The following is a 24,896-nucleotide window of genomic DNA, read 5'->3' on the forward strand; positions in this document are numbered from 1 at the left end:
ATAAATAAATGCGTGAATAAATAAATAAAAACTGGGACATAAATAATTAAATGTTTTAAATGTATTTCTACAATTACTTATTTCCGCATTTATTTTTTCATTCTTTTATTCATTTATTCCAGTATTTATTTATACATTTATTTATTTATACTTCTGTCAGATCTTGTCCTCCATAGTATCCGGTATCCACTTGATCAGTCAGTGTAATAACTCTGTGTACAGCTCAGAAATTGGCTAGTAATGCAGCTATGTTAGCTTCAGATTCAGACAACTTTATTTAGGCCTATCTAAGAGGGGCCATTTAGTTTCACAATCTACCTAATTACTTTTAAAACAAAAATAACAGACACACCCTGGCAGTGACAATAGATCTGCAGAAGCACAGATCTCCAAATCTGAGGCCAGATCGTGAAAAAACACTACAAATAACAACTTTAGATAAAAGTTTACTTAAGTGTACAGGAGCTGAACATAAATCAATTACAGCTGTCAGCATTCAACAGCCTGAAAGCTGAATGAAAGATTAAAATAAAATAAAAGATTAAGAGAATATGTTTGTTCTCCTCGGAGGGGCATGACAGTGTCGTTTTGAAGACTACATTCTACAAGGCTTTCAATATAAGAATGATAAAAGCTACATGAAATGTTCTGTGACACTAAACTAGTTAAGCTTCCAAATCAAGTGAATACTTTGTTGACTGTGCCTTACAATCAACTCTGTTTTCTACACCAATCCTTCAATTTAAAGGAAGAAAGACATATTGAAAGTAATGAATGAATAGCAAGAGATGACTTCTAAACAAATCTGTATACTCTAATCATAAGCCTCGATCACTGTGAAGACAGAAACTACAGAAGACAGTTTACAAAAAAGACATTGAACACAATGAATAAATGGCAACTGTTAATCGTTAAAACGTATGAAGCAGTTGTATGTTTTAAATTTGCCATGGTAATGTAGCCTGGAAGATTAAAAAGAAAGAAATAAAAGTAGGCTAAGCTTTGGAACTCCCGATCAAACATACTTTCCTGTGTGAATTGAAAACAGGGCTTCAGCCAAAAAAAGAAACACCAAAGTGTATTTATGCAAATTCTGATTTTTTTGTATGATAAACATTTTTCATTTTAAAAGAGATGGTAAGCAGATTTTATTGACTTTGGACTGAACAATTGATGCAACATCTAGATAAATGGTTGCTTAGTATAACTCTAGCTTTAACGTGGACACATGATGGGGTTAATATCATAGACTTTTTACAGTCTATGGTTTATATCCTTTCATCTAACTATAAGCCAAACAGTCAATGATTGGATTTTTCTGAAATGGGGAACTTTAAGATTAAGTCAGGGGAACAGGGAGACAAAACATGAACTGTTTTAAAAATCTGTTATGTAGCACAGTTAATGTATGTAGGCTGTTATGTGTCAATTTTAAAGTTATTGATTAATTAAGTAATTGTCACTTACAGTTCACCGTAGCCGTCTTTTTTGTACATCACCAAGGGAGGTGTCTGTGGTCCTTCAGGCCCCAGGCCAAGCTCTACTCAGCACCATTGTCTTCTTTTTGCAAGATGATTTTATAATGAAGGGTGGTGTCAATGGTTTATTTTCTTTGGTGTTGGTATTTGACTTATCAACATCAATAGCGCTGATTAAACAAAGGCCCTTTCTTTCTATGAAATCATGCCAATGTGAGCCAAACAAAAAAATGGGACTGAAACCACTAAATAAATTCTATCAAGCAACTAATACTTAAATACAGCAGTACTGTTTTTTTATATCTTGACGACAAAAATATTTGAACAGTTTGTGAATCCAGATCTGAGGACATAGTATCTGAACTTCAGAGCCTGCCCACTTATCTGCACACTGATAACACTGTACAAGTCAGGTTATGTGAAATTTTTATTAATGATTTTGAGGTAATAATATGATAAGAGAAACAGGAACACAAAACTTAAAATATTTACAACAAAAGTTCTGTAAAACCAGAAGATATACCATATCATTCAAAGAAGTTAATGACATGAACCTATTTGTAAAATTACATTATTTAACTTGTTGCTTAAACTTCTATAGCCTTATAATGCACCCATTCGCCATATTCACGATGGTTTTTTGCCTGACGTCAAACTCTGGTGGAAGATCAAATGCTTTGTTATGAAGTTGTATTGCTGTGTTCTTGGTTGGCAAATTGTTTAAACAAATAGAGTCTGACAAGTTGTCCTTTCACACCTCATCATTTATCACCAATAAATGACAACTGATAAGTAATTGTGTGGAGTCAGTGGAGTGTTTTAAGTTAAAACACTATATTTTAAAACTTGTTTGCCAAAATGTAATAGCTGACATTAGCATTCAACAACTTCTTAACATTTGTGTTTGCTTGTTTAACAGGATAGAATAGGAAGGAAATGTTTTACTAGCAAACTTTTATGATAGCAAATAATTGTTGAATACCAGTTAGCTGTTGTGACTTACTTGTTTGTATTTTGTAGGTTATTAAATATGTTTACTTTTTAACTTAGCGGCATGCTAATTAGCTACAGTTTAACAACAGCTAACATTAGCATTCAACCACTTACTGGTTATCATTTCCGTTTGATAGTTTTACAAGACACAATAGGATAGGCGTAACTTTGTTACTAACGCTAACATGAGGTAACAAAGTTATTGTTACCCAGCTAACAGTATGACTAGTTTACTAACAGTTATGTTAGTCAGTAATTGCTTAATACTAGCATTAGCTTTTGTGTTTTAGCTATTAATATCTTGTATGTTATCAAATATCTTTTTCGAAGATGGCCCTTTGGATTTTTAAGGTAAAACATCTTTATAACCTTTTACAGTAGGTACCAACTGCTAAGTCTGTTAAACATACTAGCCTGTTTTATTGTGTAATTCTGTCAAATGGTGAGGAAAGCTAGGAAGTAGTTGTAATGACGTTTAACTGCGGCTATTTAGTTATCTAAAATATTTTTTCATCTTGAAATACAGCCTGATATTCCTTCAAATTTTACTATGTTTTGCCGCAGTGAAATTATGACAATTTGCAAGACTCCTTTAAAGGTTTTAAAACCTTCACACAGCAGTCCAACTTTTTAATAGCAGATAAACTCTCAACATTGAGTGTTATTTGACAAGGAAAATGGCTGCTGTGTAACTTCCAAGCCATGTCCAGTAAAACAAGCGCAAGCCATTTGAGGTCCCTGAATATTCTCATGGTAAACAATTGTTCCAGTGTCGTTCGTTGGGAAACAACTGAGCGAGCCGGAGGCAACAGCTGATGGTTGGCTCATAAAACACAGTATCTGGATCTTCAATCTTCATTAGTCTTTCACTTCTTGACTTTGCGAAGAGCGACGGTTTAGGAGCTTTTACCAGAGTTCTCTTAGTTACACAGCCCATGCTTATGAGTGCCTGTGGAAGAAACGGAGGGTTTTAAATCAGCCATTTGCAGCAACTTAACAGCATTATCTTAAACTCTGCTTAACTGGCACATGACATCTGTGAGTTTTGAAATATATAAGCTATTGTACTGCCAGTGTTGTAGTAGTCACCAAACCTTGTGTACGGGTTGAGTCCCCAATTGTTAAAGTCTGAGTTACCAACAAAAAAATCTGAGTTGAGTCAGAGTCAAGTCCCCATTACCTGAGTCTGGGCCCTAATCGAGTACACATTACCTGCGTCCAATACATTTTCTACTTTGAACACCAAGCAATATCCCCCCCATCATCCATTAAAAAGGGGAAAGCTGTAGATATGCAGAATATAACATAAATCTGCATTAGTAACTATAAGTAGGTCATTTAATAATTTGTGTTTACCTCTGCTAGGTCCAGCACTGCTACTGGCTGCAGTATATCTTTGTAATGTTCCACCAGTGACTTCTGTGTGAGTCCAGGCCGATACATGATGTGGTAAAGAAGGCCTTCCAGCATCCCTTTACACACCGGCCGGTTCAGGTTCCCGTCAACCATTCTCCACGGCCGGCTGATGAAACTCACATTTTCATAACTGTGAGGATCAAAGGATTTTGATAAAAACAGAGAGGTGAAAGAGTTGGCGTACAGGAAAATGCATCTTTAACTACAATAAGTTCATATATGTGTGTACTTACGCATCATATTCATCTTCTTCCTTTTCAGCATTTGTACTGCCCTTTCTGGCTCTAAGCTCTCTCGTATTTCCCGGTCTTTCTTCAGTGTCCACCTTTTCCTGTTGTGCTTCCTCCTCTCCTTTCTCTTCATGCTCCATCTGTTTTCCCCCCTCCGTTACTATGCTCAACTCTTTCTCTTCAATCTCCTCATCTGGACTCTCGTTTTGCTTTTCTCTATGTTCTTCCTCATCCATTTTCTCTCTTGTTACATCACTGGATGCTGTCTCTACATCCTCCCTTTCACCCCCCTCTCTACCATCCACAGCAGATTTTTTTGCAGTTGGTTCCTCTTTCTCACGTCGCGTTCCTCGCCGGCATCTCTTGCGCATGAAAGGGAGTTTGTCTGATGAGGCTTGTGACTGGGACCATTGCTTAGAGTTTAGAGTCAGCAGCCACGGATCAGCGTGCTGTGTGAGGACCCAACGGACGCCCAAACTCCCAACTTTAACCACCTGGCCTTCTTCTTGTAACTCCTGGAGAAAATCAGATCGAGGGTAGAAAATACATTTGTGTAGAACCAACTAGGAAGCTGATTTTTCCTGAAACTGTCAAACACCAACAAATGTTTGACCCATTACACCATGTTTTGGCTTTGTAGGACATTATAATTGCACATGTATTTACCTCCAAATACTGCTGCAGGCTCCTGGTGTGTCCACACTGTGGCTGCTGAAGGTGTAAGAGAGTCTTGTGGAGATCCTGCATATCTATGCCCTTTTCACCAGCTTCATCTAAGCTCTTTCTGATCAGAGCACAGGCTTCTATGTCCTTCAGAGTGTATCCTCTTTGCTCAGTCAAATGGTTCTCACAGGCCCTCACATCGAATGGAGAGGAAATGGAGGAGCAGGTGGAGTAGGTGAGGTTGGAGGGCACCAGTGATGGGCCACATTTACTCCAGTCCAATGGATGAGGGTCTGAAACTGTAAGGTGAAAAAAAGGGATTAGATCTGCGGTCTTTTCTTTGCAAATGACCGGTGTATCTACATGTTTTACATGTGTTTATACTTACTCTCCTGAGTGAACAGATGGTGAGCAGGTGAGTTACGTAGCTGCAACCTCATATTACATGATTCCAACACGATGTTATCACTGGTGTTGAGGTTACGTAGTTTGACTGGAAACAAACCAGAACAAAACAACATTTAAAAAAAACAAAAAACAAAAAAACATTATTTAAAAAAAATAAAACGATCTTTAATATTATTTTATGAATAATCACAAATTACTTTTCAGTTATCGGTAATACATTTATAGAAATTAAACTGATAGTTGGTTTGTCTTTAAAAAAAAAAAAAAGTCATCATCTCTGCTGCACTTGATAACTTTTTATCTCTTCCATTTGATGATGTGAAATATGTTGCTAAAAACCATCCATTAGGTGGTAGTGAGACAGATTTAAAAATCAAATCAAATGTATCTGGCTAAGAAAAGTAAAGGGGGGAAAAAGCACCTATGCCAGGACTGCAGTATCCTCTCATCATCAGGTAGTTGGTATGAGACGCTTGATGGGCCTTCACCTCAAGTTTCTTTTTCCCATCACAGTCCTCACCATCATCATCATCATCTTCATCTTCATCCAGAACTCCCATACTGAAAAGTCGCACATTTTAACAACAATCGTTTATAATGAAAACATCTCTGTAGAAGTGCTTAGATTCTATACATTAACTTTTGCACCGTTTAAAATTGTATTGTAAGTATTTTATCACTAGAGTTTCATGATGCCTCACACTGATGACTGTAAAGACCCAATGAAACACTTTATGAGTCCTGAAAGGAAATACTCAGAATCAGAAATACGTAATCATCAGTTATGTAAATTATGGCTGGGAATCTTTGGGTGTCTCCAGTTCAATTCTTGGGGTCACGATTCGATTGAGAATCTATTTTCGATTCAAAATGATTCTGGATTCATGGATTAATGATTCAAAGTCTATTTATGAATCAGTCCATAATCAGGATCTACTCCAGTCATCTGTGAGACTGGCTGAATTTCTTGCTGCTCCATTTGGCATTCTACTGAGTTAAAGAGCTAACCTTAGCACTTAGCAGTGAGTGACTGATAGGCCAAAGAAAAAAAATGATTTATGAATCTATTTAAAATCTCAGAAGATAAGAATCTCTATTTTTACATAAATCGATTTGTAAATACAAACTCAGCTCTGGACATGCTTACACATATGTTTTCTATTTGTAGTTTCACTATCCTACCGAAAGATTCTGAGTGTCACAGCATGCATTTAGTAATCTCAACATCCAGGTATGTTCCGGGAATTTTTAATAAAGGAATACTAAAAAATATTTTTTTCTAGTTTTGAAACAGTTACTTTGTCGTATTGGTGTCAAAACCTTACAAAGGCAGCTGTGACAGATTTTAAAATATAGTGCTGTGGCTCATCTTGCCTTATTGGAAGAGAACACATTGATCTATTTGGCCCAGTTTGTTCTGTTGGCAGTATGTCACTGTCTACTTGGTTATAAATCCCAGAGGGAACCGTGTTGACGATAATTCTGGCAATTAAATTTCCAAGTCTGAAAACTGAGTGGTATGAATGTTTTTTTTTTGTTAGTTACTCCCTCACTTAGTGAACCAAACTTGTTTTTTTTGTTTGTTGCTCCTCATTTGTGATTGTCTTGTGGCTACCACAAGCCCGTTGCAGCCTTATAACACTAGCTTAAAAATCTTGAAGTGTAGATTTATCAAAACTATTAATGTCATTAATCAGAGTTGGTGTGATAAAAATCCTTTTTTAAAGTCTGTATAGCCTTGCCCTTTCTGTAAATGTGTTATGACTCACCTCTTGACAACATCATTGTCCACCATGGTGCTGTCCACCACCACCATCCGTTTTGGAATGGACAGGTGCACGCTCAGCAGTCCCAGAGACATCAGGCTGAGTGAGAGCACACAGGCTCCACCTGGGGAGTCTAAGGAGAATCGCAGCATGTCCGACACATCTTGAGGCTCCTCTAAAGCTTCAAGTGAGGAGTTTGAGGAAGCAGGTTCAGGCACATGATCTTCTGTTTGCTCTCTGCTGGATGGATCTTCCGCCGAATCGGCTGTTGAGGAAGTTTCTTGGTCTTTCTGTTTCACAGCTTCGCTTGTTGTCTCTGTTGTTTCATCATGTACCTCCATGGACCCCTCTTCTCCTTCCACTTTTCTTTGGTCGTTGCCTCCTTCCTTTGCTGTGTCACCGTTTGCTTTCTCTGGCTCACTCACCAATCTGCTAGCTTCCTTCCCTACGCTTGTCTTTTTTTTCCGTTCAGAAACTTTTCTCTCCGTCTCTTCCTCCCCCTGCAATGACCTGTTCTCAGTTTCGTGATAGAACATGGTGAAAGGTTTGTCGTCTCCTGCCCCGTTGTTAGTCAGGCTCTTCAAGAAGCGGAAAGCATCGGTGCACAAAGAGTGAGGGAAACGCCACGAGAAACACCTACCAGGACAAAGAGGGAAATGTGTGGTCAATAATAAACCAAGAAATGTTCAAATATTGGAAAAGGATGGAAATGTTAATAGGCTTTTTGGCAGAGATATTCCCAGGAACTCCAAAGTGACATCAGAAGCTAATTAATTATTTTATGAAGTTTATATTTTTGTATCGAATAAATCATAAAGAACTCCAATTTCATTTGAACACATGACATCAAAAGTAACTGATCTGAAAAGTGTTGTTGGTGTTTTAATAATTGTTCTGCTTTCTTCAAACTACTCACAGATTTGGCTAGTAGGTAAACCAACATTTGAAAGTCCAACATGTGGGGATTTAGTGGCATTAGGCTGTGTGGTCACAAATTAAAGAGGAAGGAAAAGGTTAAGTTGGTTGAAATCAATGAATTGATCAGAGTGTCCACAAGACTAAAGAAAAATGGCAGGTTTGGCTTGTCTGCTCTGAGATAGCTCAAAGTGAAGCCCAGGTATTTACACACTGATCCTAAAAGTGGCTTTGACTCAATGGTAGAGTCGGTAGTCTCTCAGTATCTTTGGGAAAAACACTAAACCCAAATTGCTACCGCTGCTGCATCCACAGTGTGTTATTGTGTATGAAAGGATCAATACTGATGGACACTTTACAAAACAGCCACTGCCATCAGTGTGTGAATGTGGTGTAAATGGGTGAATCTGACATGCGGTGTAAAAGCGTTTTAAGTAGTCAGAAGACTAGAAAAGTCATCTCAAGTCCATTTTCCATCCTTTAAAACACAAATAACACAGGGACAAATTCACATCCCCAATAAACAGCATCCTCCTTGAGGTGGTTGTGTACCTGTAGTAGGACTGGGACAGCTGGTAGGACATCGGCAGAATGGGCAGCGCCCGATTCTTCTTGGGTCCAAACGGCTGATTAACGCGACGCCGATTGACCAGACCTCTCTTCCTGCACTGGATGAACACTTGGCACAGCAGCTCCTGGTTATACTTACTGTACATGTGGAAGGTCTAAGAGAGCAGACAAATGGACAAGAGAAGTTTGTGTGCTCAGTATCTGTGAGTGTTGAACAGTAAACCTAACAGGAGAATGGACAAACAGGATAACAGACTCTATGACTTGTGTTATTCATTACTGATTCTAATTTATAATTTTTTTTAAATGTAAAAAGGCTCCGACACTTTTTTCACATTCAGTTCATCAACTCTATATTTGAAAAAGGGAAAAATCCCCTTTGTGTGTATAACATAAAAGAAAACTTCCAATAAAGCTTTGATGATATGTTTGAAGAAACACAACCCAATCAGCAACTGGAAAATCATGTGAAACTACTGTCGGTAGCAAGATAACTGGAAAATAATCTGCAGTATGATGTTACTGGACAGACCAGCACACTGAGAATTGCTCAACAAAACCATAGCAGACCTGCAGCACCCCCTACAGAATGCCCAGGATGAGGACTAAAAGAGGCATCACAACCTTTGTACCACGTAGCATTCAGCTGCTCAACAAGCTCTGATAACAAATATGAACTTGGCACTGTGCACTTTTTTGACCTTACTACCTGAAATGCCTTACATGTAATTATTCAATGCCTTAATGATGAATTAAAAAACTTTTTTTTGTATGATTTTGTGTTATTTTTGTATTCAATTCCATTCAATTATGTGCTGTCCTGTATAGTTGTTGACATCTTTTGGCATTCATGTTTTTCTGCTCGCGGTGTAAGAGACATTCTGCTCTTGAAAAATAAACACAGAGGTGTACAATGAAGTACGGTCGTACCTGAAAGGATCTTGAGGACTTCATCTGGATGTTGGTCATGGCCAGAGTGCTCTGGATCAAGTTATGCAACACTATGGCATGAATGTCATCGGTGCTGCAGTCGACACAGGAAAACACACAATTAATTACCACCATAAAACTTTTGATTTAAATCTGTTTTAAAACTATGGATTGTTATTGGGTCCTCACCACTTGAGAGTGTCTTTGCATGATATCTGCTTTCGGTTTTCTATCGCTGTGACCCTGAACCTGCAACACACAATCACAGCCTTACATTAGAAAACATCCTAACTCTTTATTTCCCAGCCTTCACTACTTGTCTTAAGTCCACACCATATGGGACAAATTGACGATACAGCAATAAAATGTTTCCCTGACTCCTGTGATACAAATACCAAATTCCAATAATATAAAAAAACCCTGACGGACTAAACACATTTCCTGCTAATGCAACTAGTCCCCATTGACACGCCTTTATTTCATGTACTGTGTCACTACTGAATGTCTCATCATGATGATGATGCTTAGAACATAAACGATGGGAACGTTAGCAGAAGTTAATTTGAAAAGGACTTTAACAGCAGGAGAAAAGAAAGATCAGAAGACAGCAGGATAATGTCAGACAGCATCATGATATGTTATCGTTTGGTCGTGTATCTTATCGTAGTGTACCATATCGTAGTGTATATTATCGTCAGTAAATCTGCGATTCCATCAATTAATATATTAATTATCAAAGAACTGCTGTATCCTGATATTATTATTATTATGGAGGGCCCATATTGTATTGTGAGTTACACCATGATTCCCCCCCACCCAGTCGACACAATAAACCTGCAGCTCATTATACCGTGAGAAGAGCTGATGCTTTGTGTCAGGCAGGACCGCCTCACGAGCACTCAGGGAAGAGCTGAACTTCTCTCTGAGCAGCCTGACGTACTCAGAGAACGCTGTCGCACAATCCTTAAACGACAAAATAGAAATAAACTGTGAAATCAGAAACTGAAAAACATTGAAAAAAACCAAAAACATATTCAATAGGTAAACAAAAACGAAGAATTACCTCTGGACTGTCAGGATCAGCAGGTTTTTTTTCCTCTAACAGCTTCATCAGAGGTTTGTCCTCATACACCTCAGCCAAACAGATCCTGCAACATTTTTATCATGATGAATGAAACAGTTACATTTTAATAAAGGTGTGTTTGTTTTTTTATTTGATTATTTGTACCTACCTGTAGTTTAGAAGTGTCTGAGGGTTCTTGAGGATGTATCGTGAGCGACGTCCGACTGCCACAGATGTTTTATCGGCTGACATCTCAAACTCTGTGTGAAGCAGATCTCTAACCACGCAGTGAGCAACAAACGGCCTTTTTAACTGCAAAACATTCACAATGCACAGGGCAGAAATACAGTCACTGCAATGAGTTGTAAACATTTTTGACTCCCCCCTACACGTCAGAGACAAAAAAAAAATATATATTTAATTGATATCCAAATTTTCTTACTCCTAATGACTGAATGTTTTACATGTGTGGGAGACTTCTCATTATTTTAAAGTACAAAGCACAAAAGTAAGGAAAGAACGAGAAAGAAGATGGATGACATAAAACAGTGATCTCTGTCTGATTGGGTTCATGACCCCTCTGACACGTCTTTATTTTATATATATGGCCCGAGAACCAAACAAGTTCGAAGCAAGGAATTATTCTATAAATTCAAATCCAAATCTTCAAATTGGCACATGTTTCAGGCCTTGCAAAAAAATTGTACATTTAATGGGCCTCATGCAGGACTATCTGAGAGGGAAAACCTCACACTGTGAGGGACATGTGTGAAAAAGCAACTCAGGGGCAGCCTGAAATTTTCAAGAGATTTCCAGAAATGCATGTGTTAAATCAGCTTGTGTTTGGCATCAGCTGTAGTAGATAACACTAGTTCTTGTCTGCTTACCTTGCTGTTGAACAGTTGTGAAGCCACACTGCAGAGCATCATCAGAGAGTCTTCCTGTACTGACCAGAGGACTCTCTGTCTGGTCATCATTTTCAAAGCTCGGTGGTCAGCCTCGTCGTGGGCAGGGGTACGTTTCTTGGGCTCTAAAAGTGAATTAAAAAAAATCTTTCAGCTGTGCTTCTGCAGTTTATCATTTACAAGTATACATTTTCCACTCACACTGTACCTTTCTTTTTCTTGCGTGGCGCTTTGACGACTTCCTTTTTGCTCCTCTTCCTCTTTTGGCTCTTTCCTCCGACCACCTGCTTGTTTCTGGATGCAGGCTCTATCCCCACCTGGTTACAAACACAGAAAACAGATAACACTGATTTAAGCCTGAACTAAAACAAGACTAGCCTGGGAAGCAGACGCTTATGTTGTTGAAAACCACAACTTTTAAACCAATTTGAGGTGGGTTTAACACCATGATGTGTGTGGAGCTTAATCAACTAGCTTCTATCTATAAAAACAATAACAGAGATCAAAGTTAACCCTTACCTCCACGTTTTCCAGCATCAGTGACCTCTTGGTGGTCACAAATCGAGGTGTAGTCGATCCTCCTGTTTAGCAAATGATTGATGGGTAGAAAAAAGACGAGTTAAAATCACACAAATCCACTTATATATTAAACTATTATTTTATTTAAAGGAGAGCTTTGCATTTTTTTTGGTAATGAGGTAACTTGGTTAATGTTACGCCTGTGAGCCGTAATATGTATCTTTTCTTATTGGCTGTGTTGCTTGCGTCTGCAGGTCTAGGGCTTCTCTTGACGGGGCATAACAGTTACACTGTCAGCTCTGTTATTTGTGATTTTTTTTTTAGCTTGATTCAGTCTTCATCTCAAACTCGTACATTTTGTGAAGCTTATGGCGTTTTGTTTAAAAAATATTAGAAATAAATACATTAATTCTGCATTTTATCTTTTTAGGGGCATTTTCTATTCTTAAGTCGATTAGATTTTGTGCTGTATCATTCTATGATTGTCCATCAATATATAAATTATTGCAGAATCTGTGTATCGTATCTTGAGATTCCCTTCCATTCTCGCCCCAGAATCGAAACAACTCTCATTGTACTTTTAGATGTCTGATTATTTTTTGTAAACAGAGAACTCTAAATGAATGAGCAACAAAAAGAGTCCAAGGAAATAATTTCTCATTTTCCGAGCAGCAACTCACCAGCTTTTAGTGCCATCCTGAGAGCATTTCTACTCAGCAAGCTCTTCAGTCGGATTTTGGTCTCCTTGGCCTCCAGACCACTTGGTGTCTAAAAGTGAAAGAAAAAAAAACAGTTACATGTGACGGATAGCCCAAGACCAAAAACATACTGTGAGGTCAGACTTGACACCGTCTTTGTGTACGCACAGTCTTGATAGCGAGTAGGTGATTGGTCCACAACCAGTTTCGCTTCAGATGCCCAAAGAACTCAGAGTGCAGACCTCCTGCTCCTTTAGCATCACCTGGTATTAACCCTTCGTCACACATTTCACGGCTGCCCCTGCGTTTGTGTACAGAAAAATATGTTTTACATCGCAGTTTTCTTTGTGAATTCTACAGAAAAAAACATTCCCTGCTTACTTTAGCAAGTACGACAGTCCCACAAACACGTAGCGATCATGTACAAAGGAAGGAGCCGTTTCATCCTCTGCTGCATTTCTCTTATTACGGATGACTCCTAAAATATATATAAAAAAGAAACTGCATGTAGAAATTATTATAAATAATAGAATATTCAATGTTTGTGTGAGTGCCACAGTTATTTTACTGTTAAGTGTGTGTACCCAATGGTGTGTTGAGGCAGACACACATAAGGTCAAACCAGTAGTTTTCCACATCTTCAGCTGTGTTGAACGTGTAGCGACGCCTCTCAAAAGGTTTGTCTGGTGACTCTGTGACCAGCCAGTAGTGAGGTTCAGCACTGGTGGTGTCAACAATGGTGGCATTGCGCTTCAAGTATAAAACCACCTGGACGAAACAGAGAATTGAAAGACTACTTGCATCACTTTGATCTTCTCTGAGTGTTCATGGTGTTAATACTGGTTATAGCTGATTAACAGAAGATGATAGCACATGAGCATTTAAGTAGAACATGTGGTGATGCCAAAGAAATGTTCTGCTGGTGGATTTACATAAAAAAAGATAAGATTAGAAATTAAGATTCATAGCTGTGTTTTTATTTGTTCTTGTAGCACAATCCTTTTACACAAGTCAACAGCCATCAGAAAAGAGAAGCTGAAATTGATGCTTAACTCTTTTGAATCACTCGGAAAACTTTGTGAGGTTTTTTGTTGTACTTAAATAGATACAACAATCTTCCTTGCATGTTTGGATTTAAAAAGTTAAATAATCACTCTTCACTGATTAAAACAATAGAATTAAACATGTTTATTTAAATTCAAATAATTAATAATAACCAAAGGTAAATCTACAAGTCTTTTTTTTTTGTTTCTCTCTTTCCATGTGCGTTGTTTGAGGAGTGCTTCTCTTAGGTGGATTTCTGCGTACCTGGTCTTTGTCCTTGAACTTCTCTACCGGACCAAACTGCAGCAGACCCATGTAGACCAGCCTCTGCAGGCTCTCGAAGAATAAGAAGATGTATTTCCTGATACAAAAAGGTTATTTGAATTATTTTAGATTTTTTCCCCTAATGTTTCAGTTATAGAGAGGGCAATAGAGAAGGAAAGTCACCGTTTATAAAGCAGCTGTCTTTTGATTCTGGCAGGTAGCGCTCGAACCAGGTGGTGTTGCTTCACTGGATCGTTGAGATATTCCTCCAGTCCATCCACCTGTTGGAACAGGAACACAAATGAGTTTCTATGCACTGTATGAATATCCTCTTGTTCTGTTCTGTTCGTGTGTGCCATTAACTGAACCTTATAATTGCTCAAAAGCACAATTTACCAAGAAAGACGAAATGTACATCAAATAACCAGTTTATTTATTCACCTCTACCAACTGTCATTCAAAATCTAAGTTATTTTGACGAGGGTAGATTCAACTGGAAACATCTCTTGGTGTCAATGTACTTTTGCAATTTAGACTGTGCAGGAGAGTGTCTGCTGTTTTCGGTGATTAAAAACAAGAAATAACTCAAGATGTATTGCCTAGGACTTCCATTTCTGTTTCCCTAGTATCGAGACAAGTATCATAATTACTTTTATTAATTTTACTGGTATCATAAAGAAGTTTTAAAAATGTGGTACTGTGATGAGCCTAATGCGCTTACCTGATAATTGATCTGTATGACCTGAATGAAGACAGAGAGAGGCAGGCAGAGGAGCACGTCGCCCACCATTGCCCAACCAGTGCCAAACTCCTTGCGCACACGGACAGGAGGCATAAATCTCCTCCACGACTCTTCTTCAGCATACACTTTCAGAGACATCACAAAAATCAGAGTGTTAAGTTGGGAAACATTGTAGAAAAGCCTAACCTGAAAGAGCAATCAAGTCCCAATAATCAGTGATAAATAACACAAGTGCTCACACAGGGAGCTCTCTCACCTGTCATGTCAGACTGAGAGGAACCAGGTTCAGATTTTTCCTGCTCTTCCTCTTCATTCCCCGACAATGAAACATCCAACTTAGACAATGAACTATCTGCAGTTTGGGGGTCCACAGAGCCTGAGGCAGGGGTTTCAGATGACTGTGCTTCTGTGTTTCCTGATTTTTGATTGGTTGAGTCAGAGTCAGAGGCGTTATATCTGAGCGGGTGCCCGTATATCAGGTACCAGAGGAAGTTGTGAATAACCCTCAGACGATGCATCTTAGGCTGGAAGCCAAGGCTTTTGCCTAATCCCCGAACTAAACAAACAGACACAGAATAAAACTATGAATAACATAGATTAAGACTTCCAGATCTTGTGCCTCCTCCCATTTAGCTGCTCTTAAAACATAAAGTGAAACAGGACCTGTTGTGGGCTTGAATTCCTCGCTGCTTAATTTCTTCTTGTCTTTTTCTTGTTGTTTGGCTTTGTCTTCAGCTTGCTGCACACTGAGGAACAGAAGTTTGATAAAGAAACTGTCAAAGTTAAGCACAAAATCAGAGAATACAAATTGCCACTACACCATGTCTGACCACTATAATCAACAGATCAAGCAGTTCACTGGTGTTACTGGTCACCGCTGAGCAGATGATGGTCCAATCTAAAATACATACTGTAGCTTTCACACACGTATAGAACCCCCTCTGCTTTTATTTCAGCTCGAATGGCCTCAGTTTTTAAAAGCTGATGAAGGTTCAGACACAAAACAAATATTTACCTCACACAAACTCTCTTTCTTTCTGAATCATTCTAAACATTTGTTATGTGCTCACCGACTGGCTGTGTAAGAGCTGGAGATCCTGAAGCGGACCTGTTCAATCACTCGGTTCACTATGTCATCTTGGGGCTGAACGGACGGGTGAACATACATCTGAATCTGAAAGTAGAAAGCCATCAGACAAACAGAAATGAATCAGAGGTTCACAAAAGTTGGAAAACTTTTTTTAACCTCTTGTTTTTTCTGGTTTTCTTTGTTGTCATGTGTTGTAAGGGTGCATGTTCATTCAATAATATATGTGCTGCATTTTGGATAACTTCTTGTTGTAGTGAATGAATGAATTAGTAGGTTATTAAAAAAAATAGAATACACAATAACCAGGGATGTGCACGATGAGTCTACAATGCAGGTTAAATGTTGTATCTAAGCTGTAATGCAGCCTCCCACCACTAGTCGGAGCTGTAGCTCCATCTAATGAACCTACCCTCCCCGCTCTACTGCCCAGAAGTAAACCAGCACAGTGGACAGATTGTGTCCACAGCAGCAGCTGTGTCTGTGAAGGCTTTACCTCCCATAGTACACTTAGAGACTGTAGGTACCACTAGCAGGCCCACATTCTGGGACCGTAATGTTCTCGAGGTGCAGTACGGCACTAGTAGCTCCTTAAGATAAGATGGTGCCTGACCATTGAGAGCTTTGTAAGTGAGAAGAAGGATCTTTATAGGGAGCCAGTGCAGAGAAGCCAACACGGGAGTAATGTGGTCCCTTTTCTTAGTTCTGGTCAGTACACGAGCTGCAGCGTTCTGGACTAGTTGAAGAGTCTTTAGAGACCCAGCATAGCACCCCGACAAAAGAGAATTACAATAATCCAATCTGGAGGTAACAAATGCATGAACTAGTTTTTCTGCATCATTTTGCGACAGGATATTCCTGATCTTGGATATATAATGTAGGTGAAAATAGGCTGTTATTGAAATTTGCCTGACGTGAGAGCTAAAGGACATATCTTGATCAAATAGAACTCCTAGATTCCTAACAGTAGTGCTAGATGCCAGGCTGATGTCATTAAGGACAGTCAAATCACTAGAAAAAGTCTCTGAGGTTTTTAGGGCCTAGCACAATAACTTCAGTCTTGTCGGAGTTAAGTAGCAAAAAATATCTTGGCTTCATTGATACATAAAGCTGAGTATCATCTGCATAACAATGAAACTGTATGGAGTGTTTCCTCATAATATTTCCCAGAGGAAGCATATATGATGTAAAGAGAATTGGTCCAAACACTGAACCTTGTGGCACTCCATGGCTAACTTTGGTGTGCATAGAGGACTTATCATTAACATAAACTGAGATCGATCTGATAAATAGGATTCAAACCAACTTAAAGCAGTCCCTGTAATTCCAAGTAAATGTTCTAGTCTGTATAATAGGATCTGATGGTCAATGGTGTCAAAAGCAGCACTAAGATCTAATAAGACGAGCACAGAGAGAAGTCCCCTGTCTGAAGCTAGAAGTAGATCGGCTGGGCCGTTGTCTCTTACAAATCATCCATTTAAGCTACTATTATTTACCCGCCACTGTGGCTAGGTTGAACACCCACTGGCATTGGTGCTGCCTCATGTGTGCACTACAACCAAACGCTGTGTTTACACAGTATTGTGTCATGGCAGAATGTAATACCAGATACAGTATTAAAACCAGTTTACAGCCCACCGCTACATGAAAGGGGATTCTGTAAATTATTCATGCTGTATGGGAATACACAGCAAGAAAGCCAAACCTTAAGAATACAGATTTGGAAGTTTAACTGAATATAAAGGTGTGACATTTACATTCTTGGTGATCCCGTCCTGTATAATAGTTGTCATGTAAATCTTCAGTAAGCCTTCCCTGGACAGACTGTGGATGAGACGCAGAATAGTCTTCTTGCAGCACTTTGTACTGAGCCCGTCCTGCTTCTCTTCGTCATTAATCATCTTCTGTATCCTGGGGAAGGACAGCATTTTCTTGTTTTTGTCACTTCTCATTTACTTTGCATTGAAATGAAATCCCAACATTTGAAGACACACTTACGGAAAGGTACCCTCGATGATTTTCAAGTTGCGGACAGCTTCAACTATGAGGTTCTTCCTCTTCAGCATGCGGTACGTCTCATGAGATCGATCCAAAGCTCTTTTGGACCATGTGACACAACTAGGAGCCTGAGGGAGGTGGATTGAAGGTCAGGTTTAACACCCTCATCTCAAACTGAAATAAATGGCAACAACCAATAAGACTGACCTGCAGCTCATAAGCGTCCTGTACAACCTCAATATTGTTTTCTGCTGGTTTATCGGTTGACTTTGACTCATCACTCTCAGGAAGAGGACTTGTGGGATCTGAGTTGGATTCTTCCTCCTCCCCCTCAACTTGACCTGGTTCTGATGGAAAAGACAAAGTCAATTAAATAATAATGAAACAGATTGTAGGAAAACAAGCAGTTTAAATCTGTGGTGAAAATCAACATTTTAATTTATTAACATTCATCTGTTAATAAAAGATGTCTGGAAACACTTCAGTATGTGTCTTAGAAAGATGACTAGAGATTCCCAGGTAAGCAAGATGATATGGATTAAAATTGGTATTTGTGTCAAATTATCATCAATATGAGGAGTACTGATTCAGTCCTCAAACTCAGTCTCAGTAAGTTTAGTGATTCAATAGCAAAACATAAGTTCTTTCTTACATCAGATTTCTACAATCGTTTAAGGGCTGACTACATCAATCAATAATCCATTTCAATGTATGGAAGTACATTATGTGAATTGTGATGGAGAAAAAAATATGTATTGTGATATTATCTATAAGCCATGTTACCCATAAGCTCTTGGACAGAATATTTTTGGTTTCAGATGTTTTGCTCCAGCCCCTAAAGGCCACATCTGTAACTGCAGTTTAAAGCTTTTTTTAAAGTGTGTTCATATTGTGCCAAGAAAGACAAAAACTATCGAAACAAAAGAAAAACTATATGTTTCCTACAAATCTGAAGTGTACCAGTATATTCTTTTCTCTTTCACCTACCGGCTCTGGTATTCGAAACTGAGTCTGGAGCAGTGACTTTATTGGAGTCTGTGTTTTCACCTGAGTGATGGTGTAAAGGTAATGAGAGAGAATGAACAACAATAAAAGCCTTAAAATGAAAAATGATTAATGCCTTTTAAAAGCAATACTTTGATTATCACAGGTCCCACTGAGGAGTTTCACTTTTATTTGAAGTTAAATGTGCAAAGGTTTACGATGGAAACTCACTTTCAGCTGTTGCAGGCTGTGAAACAGGGATCAAAGGTTGTTTCTGATTCGTTTTCGCACTACTTTTCCCCCTTGCTGTCTTTCCTTTTCCTCTTCCTTTACCCGAGTCTTCATTGACACACATCGGCCCAGTCTCTTCCTCATCTTCATTTCCACCTTTACCTGTTTTAGGAGTCTTCTTTTTTGCCGAGGTTTGATTATTTCCTTTTGCTCTGGACTTTGGAGTTGATGGTGTTTTAGGGGTGGCGGGAGCACCATCAGATGTGTGAGTCCCAGAAGAAGAGAGAAGCTTGCAGCGCTCCTGCTCTTTAGCGAAGAGTTGGAGTTGATCACTCACCCCCACACACCTGTCAGAAGAAATGTTCAGAATAGTATTCGGCAGAAGTATTTTATATGATGAGGTTTGAAGGTCGTCTAGTTTATGGATACTCACTTATGGCTGATATATTTTGTCGTCCTCTGCCGGCCCTCATCCACCATGAATCCCTGCAGGGTGAAAGACATCACAAGCACAAAAATAAGAGAGCTGAGAAATGAAAACACCATTACAAAAGGTTGAAATAACAATGAAAACACGTTTTTCTCTTTAGTCATTAGAGCAAGATCTTTTTTTACAACAAATAAGACCAACAATGAAAGGTTTTAAAAGCTCATAAGTTATTATAAAGAGCCACGGCCCACCTTAGTCACAGCAGCCCTCTCCAGGATTCGGCAGATCATTCGGGATTCAAGCTTACCAACATTCATCTTCAACCCAATAGCAGTCTTTGCGATCCCCTTTGGACCAGAGGACAACACTAGAGGACACACGGACACACACACACGGACACACACACACGGACACACACACACGGACACACACGGACACACACACACACACACACACACGGGAGAATGGAAGTTAAGCAGTTTTAGTGAGGATAAAGTTACTTGTAAAAGTCATGCTCAGAGCCAAAGGACGGTGTTCTTCCTTAAGTTACTTCTCATTTTCTTGTGTTTTGGCTCTGTTCCTTAGAAAGATGATCTTGAAATTGTGTAAAAACACATCAGGAGAACTATGAACAAATCTTCATATGTTCATGTAACAACACAAAGCCAGGCCAAATCAGTTTTTCTCATTTTCTGACACAGCCTACCTGAAGTCTGCGTCACATGTAGAGAAAGTGTTCAAACTCACCCATCTGATAGGCCTGTGACAGGATATCAGTCTCCATGATTCGCCCCTCTACAGGCAGACCTCGTCTCCTCGATCCAGAGTCATTGTCTTCCTCGTCGTCTTCATCATCGTCATCATCAGCAACACCCTTCTTTGAATACGGTTTTAACAGTTTCAAGCAGCGAACGTGCACTTTCTTCCCTGGAAATAAAAAGAGTAAAGTTTGAAGCACAGGCCAAGTATGCTGAATATAATCATTATGAAACTTTGTTTTCAAGCTGTATTTTAACAGTAGCGCTTACATTAGCGTCTTTAAATTGTTCCCAAAAAAAGAGAAAAAAGGAATGGCAATTCTATCTCCAGTCCATAGCTTATTATTCTGAAACTTTGAAAAGCATGGTGGAGTGTTGACAATGAGAAACAGTTCTAACAGCTCTAAAGACAACAAGACACTCGTCTTTGAAATTGTTCAGGCAAATTTCTAATTTTACATCAAGTAATTAACTTTATTTTTTAAATTTAAAATATTGAATCTGTAAAATTACCATTATATTTGTTTTTGTTTTTTTTAAAAGCCATGTCATGCTTTGTGTGTGTGTGTGTGTGTGTGTGTGTGACACATTACCTTTTCTGTTGGTGCAGGGCCCTGCGCTGGGGTCTAAGTCCTCCAGAGGATACGAGCAAAACTCAACCAACTTGGCAGCTCGCATGTAATGAAATATACGCTTGTAGGAATTCTCATTTAAGTTCTGCAAAAAATGAAATATATATATATATATATATATATATAATTATGTATTAGTGTATCACAAACAGTGAGTGGAAAACACACGCACAAACAGAAACTGTCAGAACAATACTCACGAGTTGGTCTCTGAGTGCAATCAAAGTGGTAAACTGACCAGGTGTGTGCTCGAGGAGGTCGCACACATGCTCCATCAGTAAGTCATACTTACTCCTCCTGAAAACACACATGGGGTAAAACAGAATTTCTCTGACTGACATATTATTTTTAAATGAGAAAGGAAACGATGGTTTCAGTTTGCCCATGCTCTGGTGAAGACTTAAAGTTGTTTACTTTTTCTTGAAATGTACCGCACTAATTGAAAGAGTCCTTGATGAGAAGCCTCCCTTTTTATCCATTTACATGAAGTATGAATGCTTTGTGTCACTTTAATGCAGTCATTATCAGTACGCTATCTTTACTGGTGCAGGTTAGTGTTGGGAAACCTTTCAATAAATGTTGTTATCGGTACAGAAAGGATAATATTCTGAAACCTTTTTTCACAACTAAAAAAAACAACCTCTTTAAAAAAAACTCCAAAATTGTTAATAGAAGGTTGAAGAAAATACAATGCCACATTTCTTGAAAAAAACTTCTCAGAGATCCAGTTTTCAAGGAGTATTATAAGCCCATCTCTATCTCTTTCCCTTGTTATCCTAAAGTGTTTCTTTCATGTGTGGATTAAAGAAAAAGTAGAGAAAATACAATGAAGAAGCAGCCCCTCCCCTGCAATGCATCTTGATAGCTCATCATTGAATTAATGTTCAGCACCCTGACCTATTGGTTTAAGTAATATGACAATCTCACTTTAACACAACAGCGTTTAGTGCTTGATAGATAAACTTTGACGTAATATCAGAGTGTATTATAGGCTTTAACATATTGATAATTAAAGGATTAACAGAACTAAACAACCTGTCACTGAGGTAGGGAGAGAGAGCAAGACAAGTAAGAGTTTTTATTCTAGAGTTTCCAAGAGGATGTAAACTATCTGGGGAGTGTATTGAAAAAGACATCCACTCATGATAAACACTGTATTAATCTCCTTATTGTGGTACAATGTCATAAGTATCGTGTTTGGCATGTCATGTAGGATTTGTGACTTTGGTTTTAAACTCTGAAATTCATTATTTAATTCAAATGTTAAAGCAGTGAACAGATTTATCTAATTAGTCTCGTGTTTTCTATTAAACTACTTTTTTTTTAAATGACCATGTGAAAAGTAACTTTAAATCATGCAACAACATGCAGGAAGTAGCACTGTTTTTTTTGTTAAAACCTGTGCCTCACTATGTTTAAACAAAATTATAAGTGCATATGATAGAATAATAATCAGAGTCATAACAACCACAGAGGAGTAAGCTATTCCCTATTCTGTGCACAGCAGTGTAAGAATGACATGAAAGAGGACATAGAATCATTATCATCAAACCTGTTCACATGGAAGCGTTTGAGCTGCAGGAGAATTGAGTGTTGCTGTTGTCCAGATTTCATTCGGGTGACATAGGACTGCATGCTGATCAGTCCATGTCTGACAAGAGACTTTCTCATGTAGTGCAACTTCCGAGCATCGATCCTGTTGAAAAGCGAAACAAGTTGTTACCCAGTAAACAGAGCAGAAGTCACACTGTGCTAAGTGAGCGTGTATAAGTGTCCTACTTGAAAGAGCGTCCGTGTAGATCCTTTTGCAGCTCCCCTTGCCATCGGGCTCGGCCGACTCGTTCCAGCACACAGTACGAGTCATCGGTGAGTTTCAAATCAGGATCGCTCTCTATACCAATCAGGGTCCTGAATCGCAGCATCTGAGATGCCATGACGACAAGCTTTCGGCCATATCTGGAGAATTGAGGGAGTAGGGCAAGTTTAATAATTTAAACTTGTTTACATGCATTGCATCAGAAATTATATTTTATTTAAATAAGGAATATAAACTTATTTTATCTGGTGTACTGATCAAAACATCAATATATATATATATATATATATATATTTTGTTGCAAAAAGGACATTTTAGTGTTTAATTACCGTAAAAGCAAGCTCTAAAATAAAGAATAATTATTCATGATTTGCATCTTTTCAGTCATAATGGTGAGCAGTCCATGTGTGATTTAATGGTAAACTATTATTTCAGTACTGTAATTATTTCCAATGGTACAATCATGATAAAACAAACAACCCTGTGTTGTGACTATATCTTATTTATATGATTCAAACTGTTCATGTAATGCTGCCTTAAATTGTTTTTAATTGTCTTAAAATGTATGAATTTTACCTGAAGTACATTGAGTCACTGATACACTTGTATTATATTTGCAATATAAACAAAATTCACTGGATTGAACTTAAATGTTTTTGTCAGCCATATTGTGGGGGTGCTGCTCTACTTAGTGTCTGGCAGCACTTGACTGTCTTGTGTGCGGGACATTGAAGGTTTGAGTCATTTTTCTTCTGTCCTGATTGTGAATCTGTCACAATCCTGTTAGTTCAGGTTTTGCCCTGAGTCTGTTTATTGATCCATCTGTTTGGTGTGAGGGGCAACTTGAGTACATGAGGACTACAATCTCCAACTCACTAGACATCTCTGATTACTTCTAAATCATTTCATCAGCCTTCAAACTGAGGACTGATGATGGATTTTTATGACAGTTTTGCATTCTGTTGTCACTAGTATTACTATTTTTGGAAGTATGTATTTCAAAATGTATTAGTCTGTAAGCCTATTTTGATGGTTTTACCTGGTTGCAACACAGATGTCCCCCTGTGCACAATAAAGTTAATGTAAGTAAGATTAATGAGAACCTTACATTTACAGGAGACAAGCCTTTTATGTGATTTTTAACCCTTAACCCTTTTTTACAAAGTTTACGTGCGCTCACTTTAGGAACACTTGTGTACGGTGTGGTTTGTAAACATTCACTGTTAGTTAAATTTGCATTCTATTGAACAAACTCTTCAAACCTTTCCAAAGCCTCCTGCAAGGTAAATAACGGGGTGAGGGACTTGGAGCGGACGATCTTTGTGACATCTCTCCTCTGTTGAAAGAATTCACAGGAGCCCTGTATCCCATCCTTGTTGTCTTGGAGGATATGGACCGGGTAGATGACCTTCTGTGTCTCAAAACCCCTTGCCGTTGTCTCGATGCCTGTTTCTGGGTCAATGTCTTTAAATCTGAGAACACACATGCATGAAAACACAAACTCTAAGACAGGGCGTACAAACAGTAAGCCAAGAGGCACATTTGATGTACAGAACAATTCAATCATTTTTTTTTCAACTCTCTCACAATGAATACTCTCTACATATAAAGCTCACATCAGGCACCCTTAAATTTCCAGCAAAAATCTGCATCTGCAGCAGTGGAGGAGGACTAGTTCAGACTCTTGACATAAAGTAGAGTTCAGTTTCCATGCTGGATAAATACAACATTTCAAATAAGTAAGCTACAGTGAAAATACAGCATAGGGAGAAGTTCAAGAGTATTAAACATCGGGAATTCAACTGACTATGTGAGTATATCTATATTTGTTTTTCGGATTACATTTAGCTTTTATGAGAAGCAAAGTGATGAACTCACCTGTCAAACAGTTCAACATCGTCTCTCTCACGTGGGAGCAGGTAAAAGGTGAGGTCGGTGTTGCTGATCAGTGACTTCCACAGCAGCTCCTTGGTGCAGTCGTCGAGCTTCAAGGGAAACTTGGGCTGTCTACACTCAAGTCTTATCCACAGAGAGGGGATAGTTATCCCGTCCAACCCTTCCAAAGCCACTTCATCTGCAACTATACTTAAAGCATCCATTGCGTGCCTCCCCCCCACCGCCACTGGGCTAACGCTGTCAGCGAGCTAACATGCTAATATGGCTAAACAACAGATACCGAAAGGGGTTTGTACGGTGGCCGGCCGCTCCGTTCTTGTCAATTCTCCGCGTATTATATTAAAAGTGAGACTTGAGCGCGTAATCGCGTCGTTTTAGGTCGAATAATTTTGTCGGAAGGAAATTAAGAAATTAATAAACTTGTATGGAAAATGCGTTCTCAGACTAGGTTTTCAACTAT

At 38.7% G+C, this 24,896-nt stretch overlaps 1 protein-coding gene across 1 annotated transcript; it reads right to left on the bottom strand.

The window, feature by feature from the left end:
* Nucleotides 1–1,892: 1,892 nt before the first annotated feature.
* Nucleotides 1,893–24,896, bottom strand: LOC109991384 (general transcription factor 3C polypeptide 1). Its single transcript, XM_020643688.3, has 40 exons — nucleotides 24,419–24,896; nucleotides 23,803–24,012; nucleotides 22,504–22,680; nucleotides 22,277–22,420; nucleotides 20,925–21,021; nucleotides 20,686–20,809; nucleotides 20,082–20,261; nucleotides 19,586–19,701; nucleotides 19,338–19,390; nucleotides 18,905–19,251; nucleotides 18,677–18,736; nucleotides 17,897–18,036; nucleotides 17,690–17,817; nucleotides 17,449–17,602; nucleotides 15,675–15,778; nucleotides 15,268–15,350; nucleotides 14,861–15,160; nucleotides 14,584–14,729; nucleotides 14,046–14,143; nucleotides 13,863–13,959; nucleotides 13,139–13,322; nucleotides 12,936–13,032; nucleotides 12,723–12,855; nucleotides 12,537–12,624; nucleotides 11,857–11,918; nucleotides 11,546–11,654; nucleotides 11,320–11,462; nucleotides 10,602–10,744; nucleotides 10,433–10,517; nucleotides 10,220–10,332; nucleotides 9,559–9,618; nucleotides 9,370–9,463; nucleotides 8,422–8,594; nucleotides 6,958–7,590; nucleotides 5,610–5,749; nucleotides 5,169–5,273; nucleotides 4,784–5,079; nucleotides 4,121–4,632; nucleotides 3,828–4,017; nucleotides 1,893–3,420 (listed from the first exon to the last, which is right to left on the bottom strand). The coding sequence occupies exons 1-40, from the start codon at nucleotides 24,637–24,639 to the stop codon at nucleotides 3,220–3,222; spliced, it is 6,540 nt and encodes a 2,179-aa protein (XP_020499344.2). The 5' UTR covers nucleotides 24,640–24,896; the 3' UTR covers nucleotides 1,893–3,219.

This window comes from Labrus bergylta, chromosome 1, assembly GCF_963930695.1.
Source record: "Labrus bergylta chromosome 1, fLabBer1.1, whole genome shotgun sequence".
Classification (NCBI taxonomy): Eukaryota; Metazoa; Chordata; class Actinopteri; order Labriformes; family Labridae; genus Labrus; species Labrus bergylta.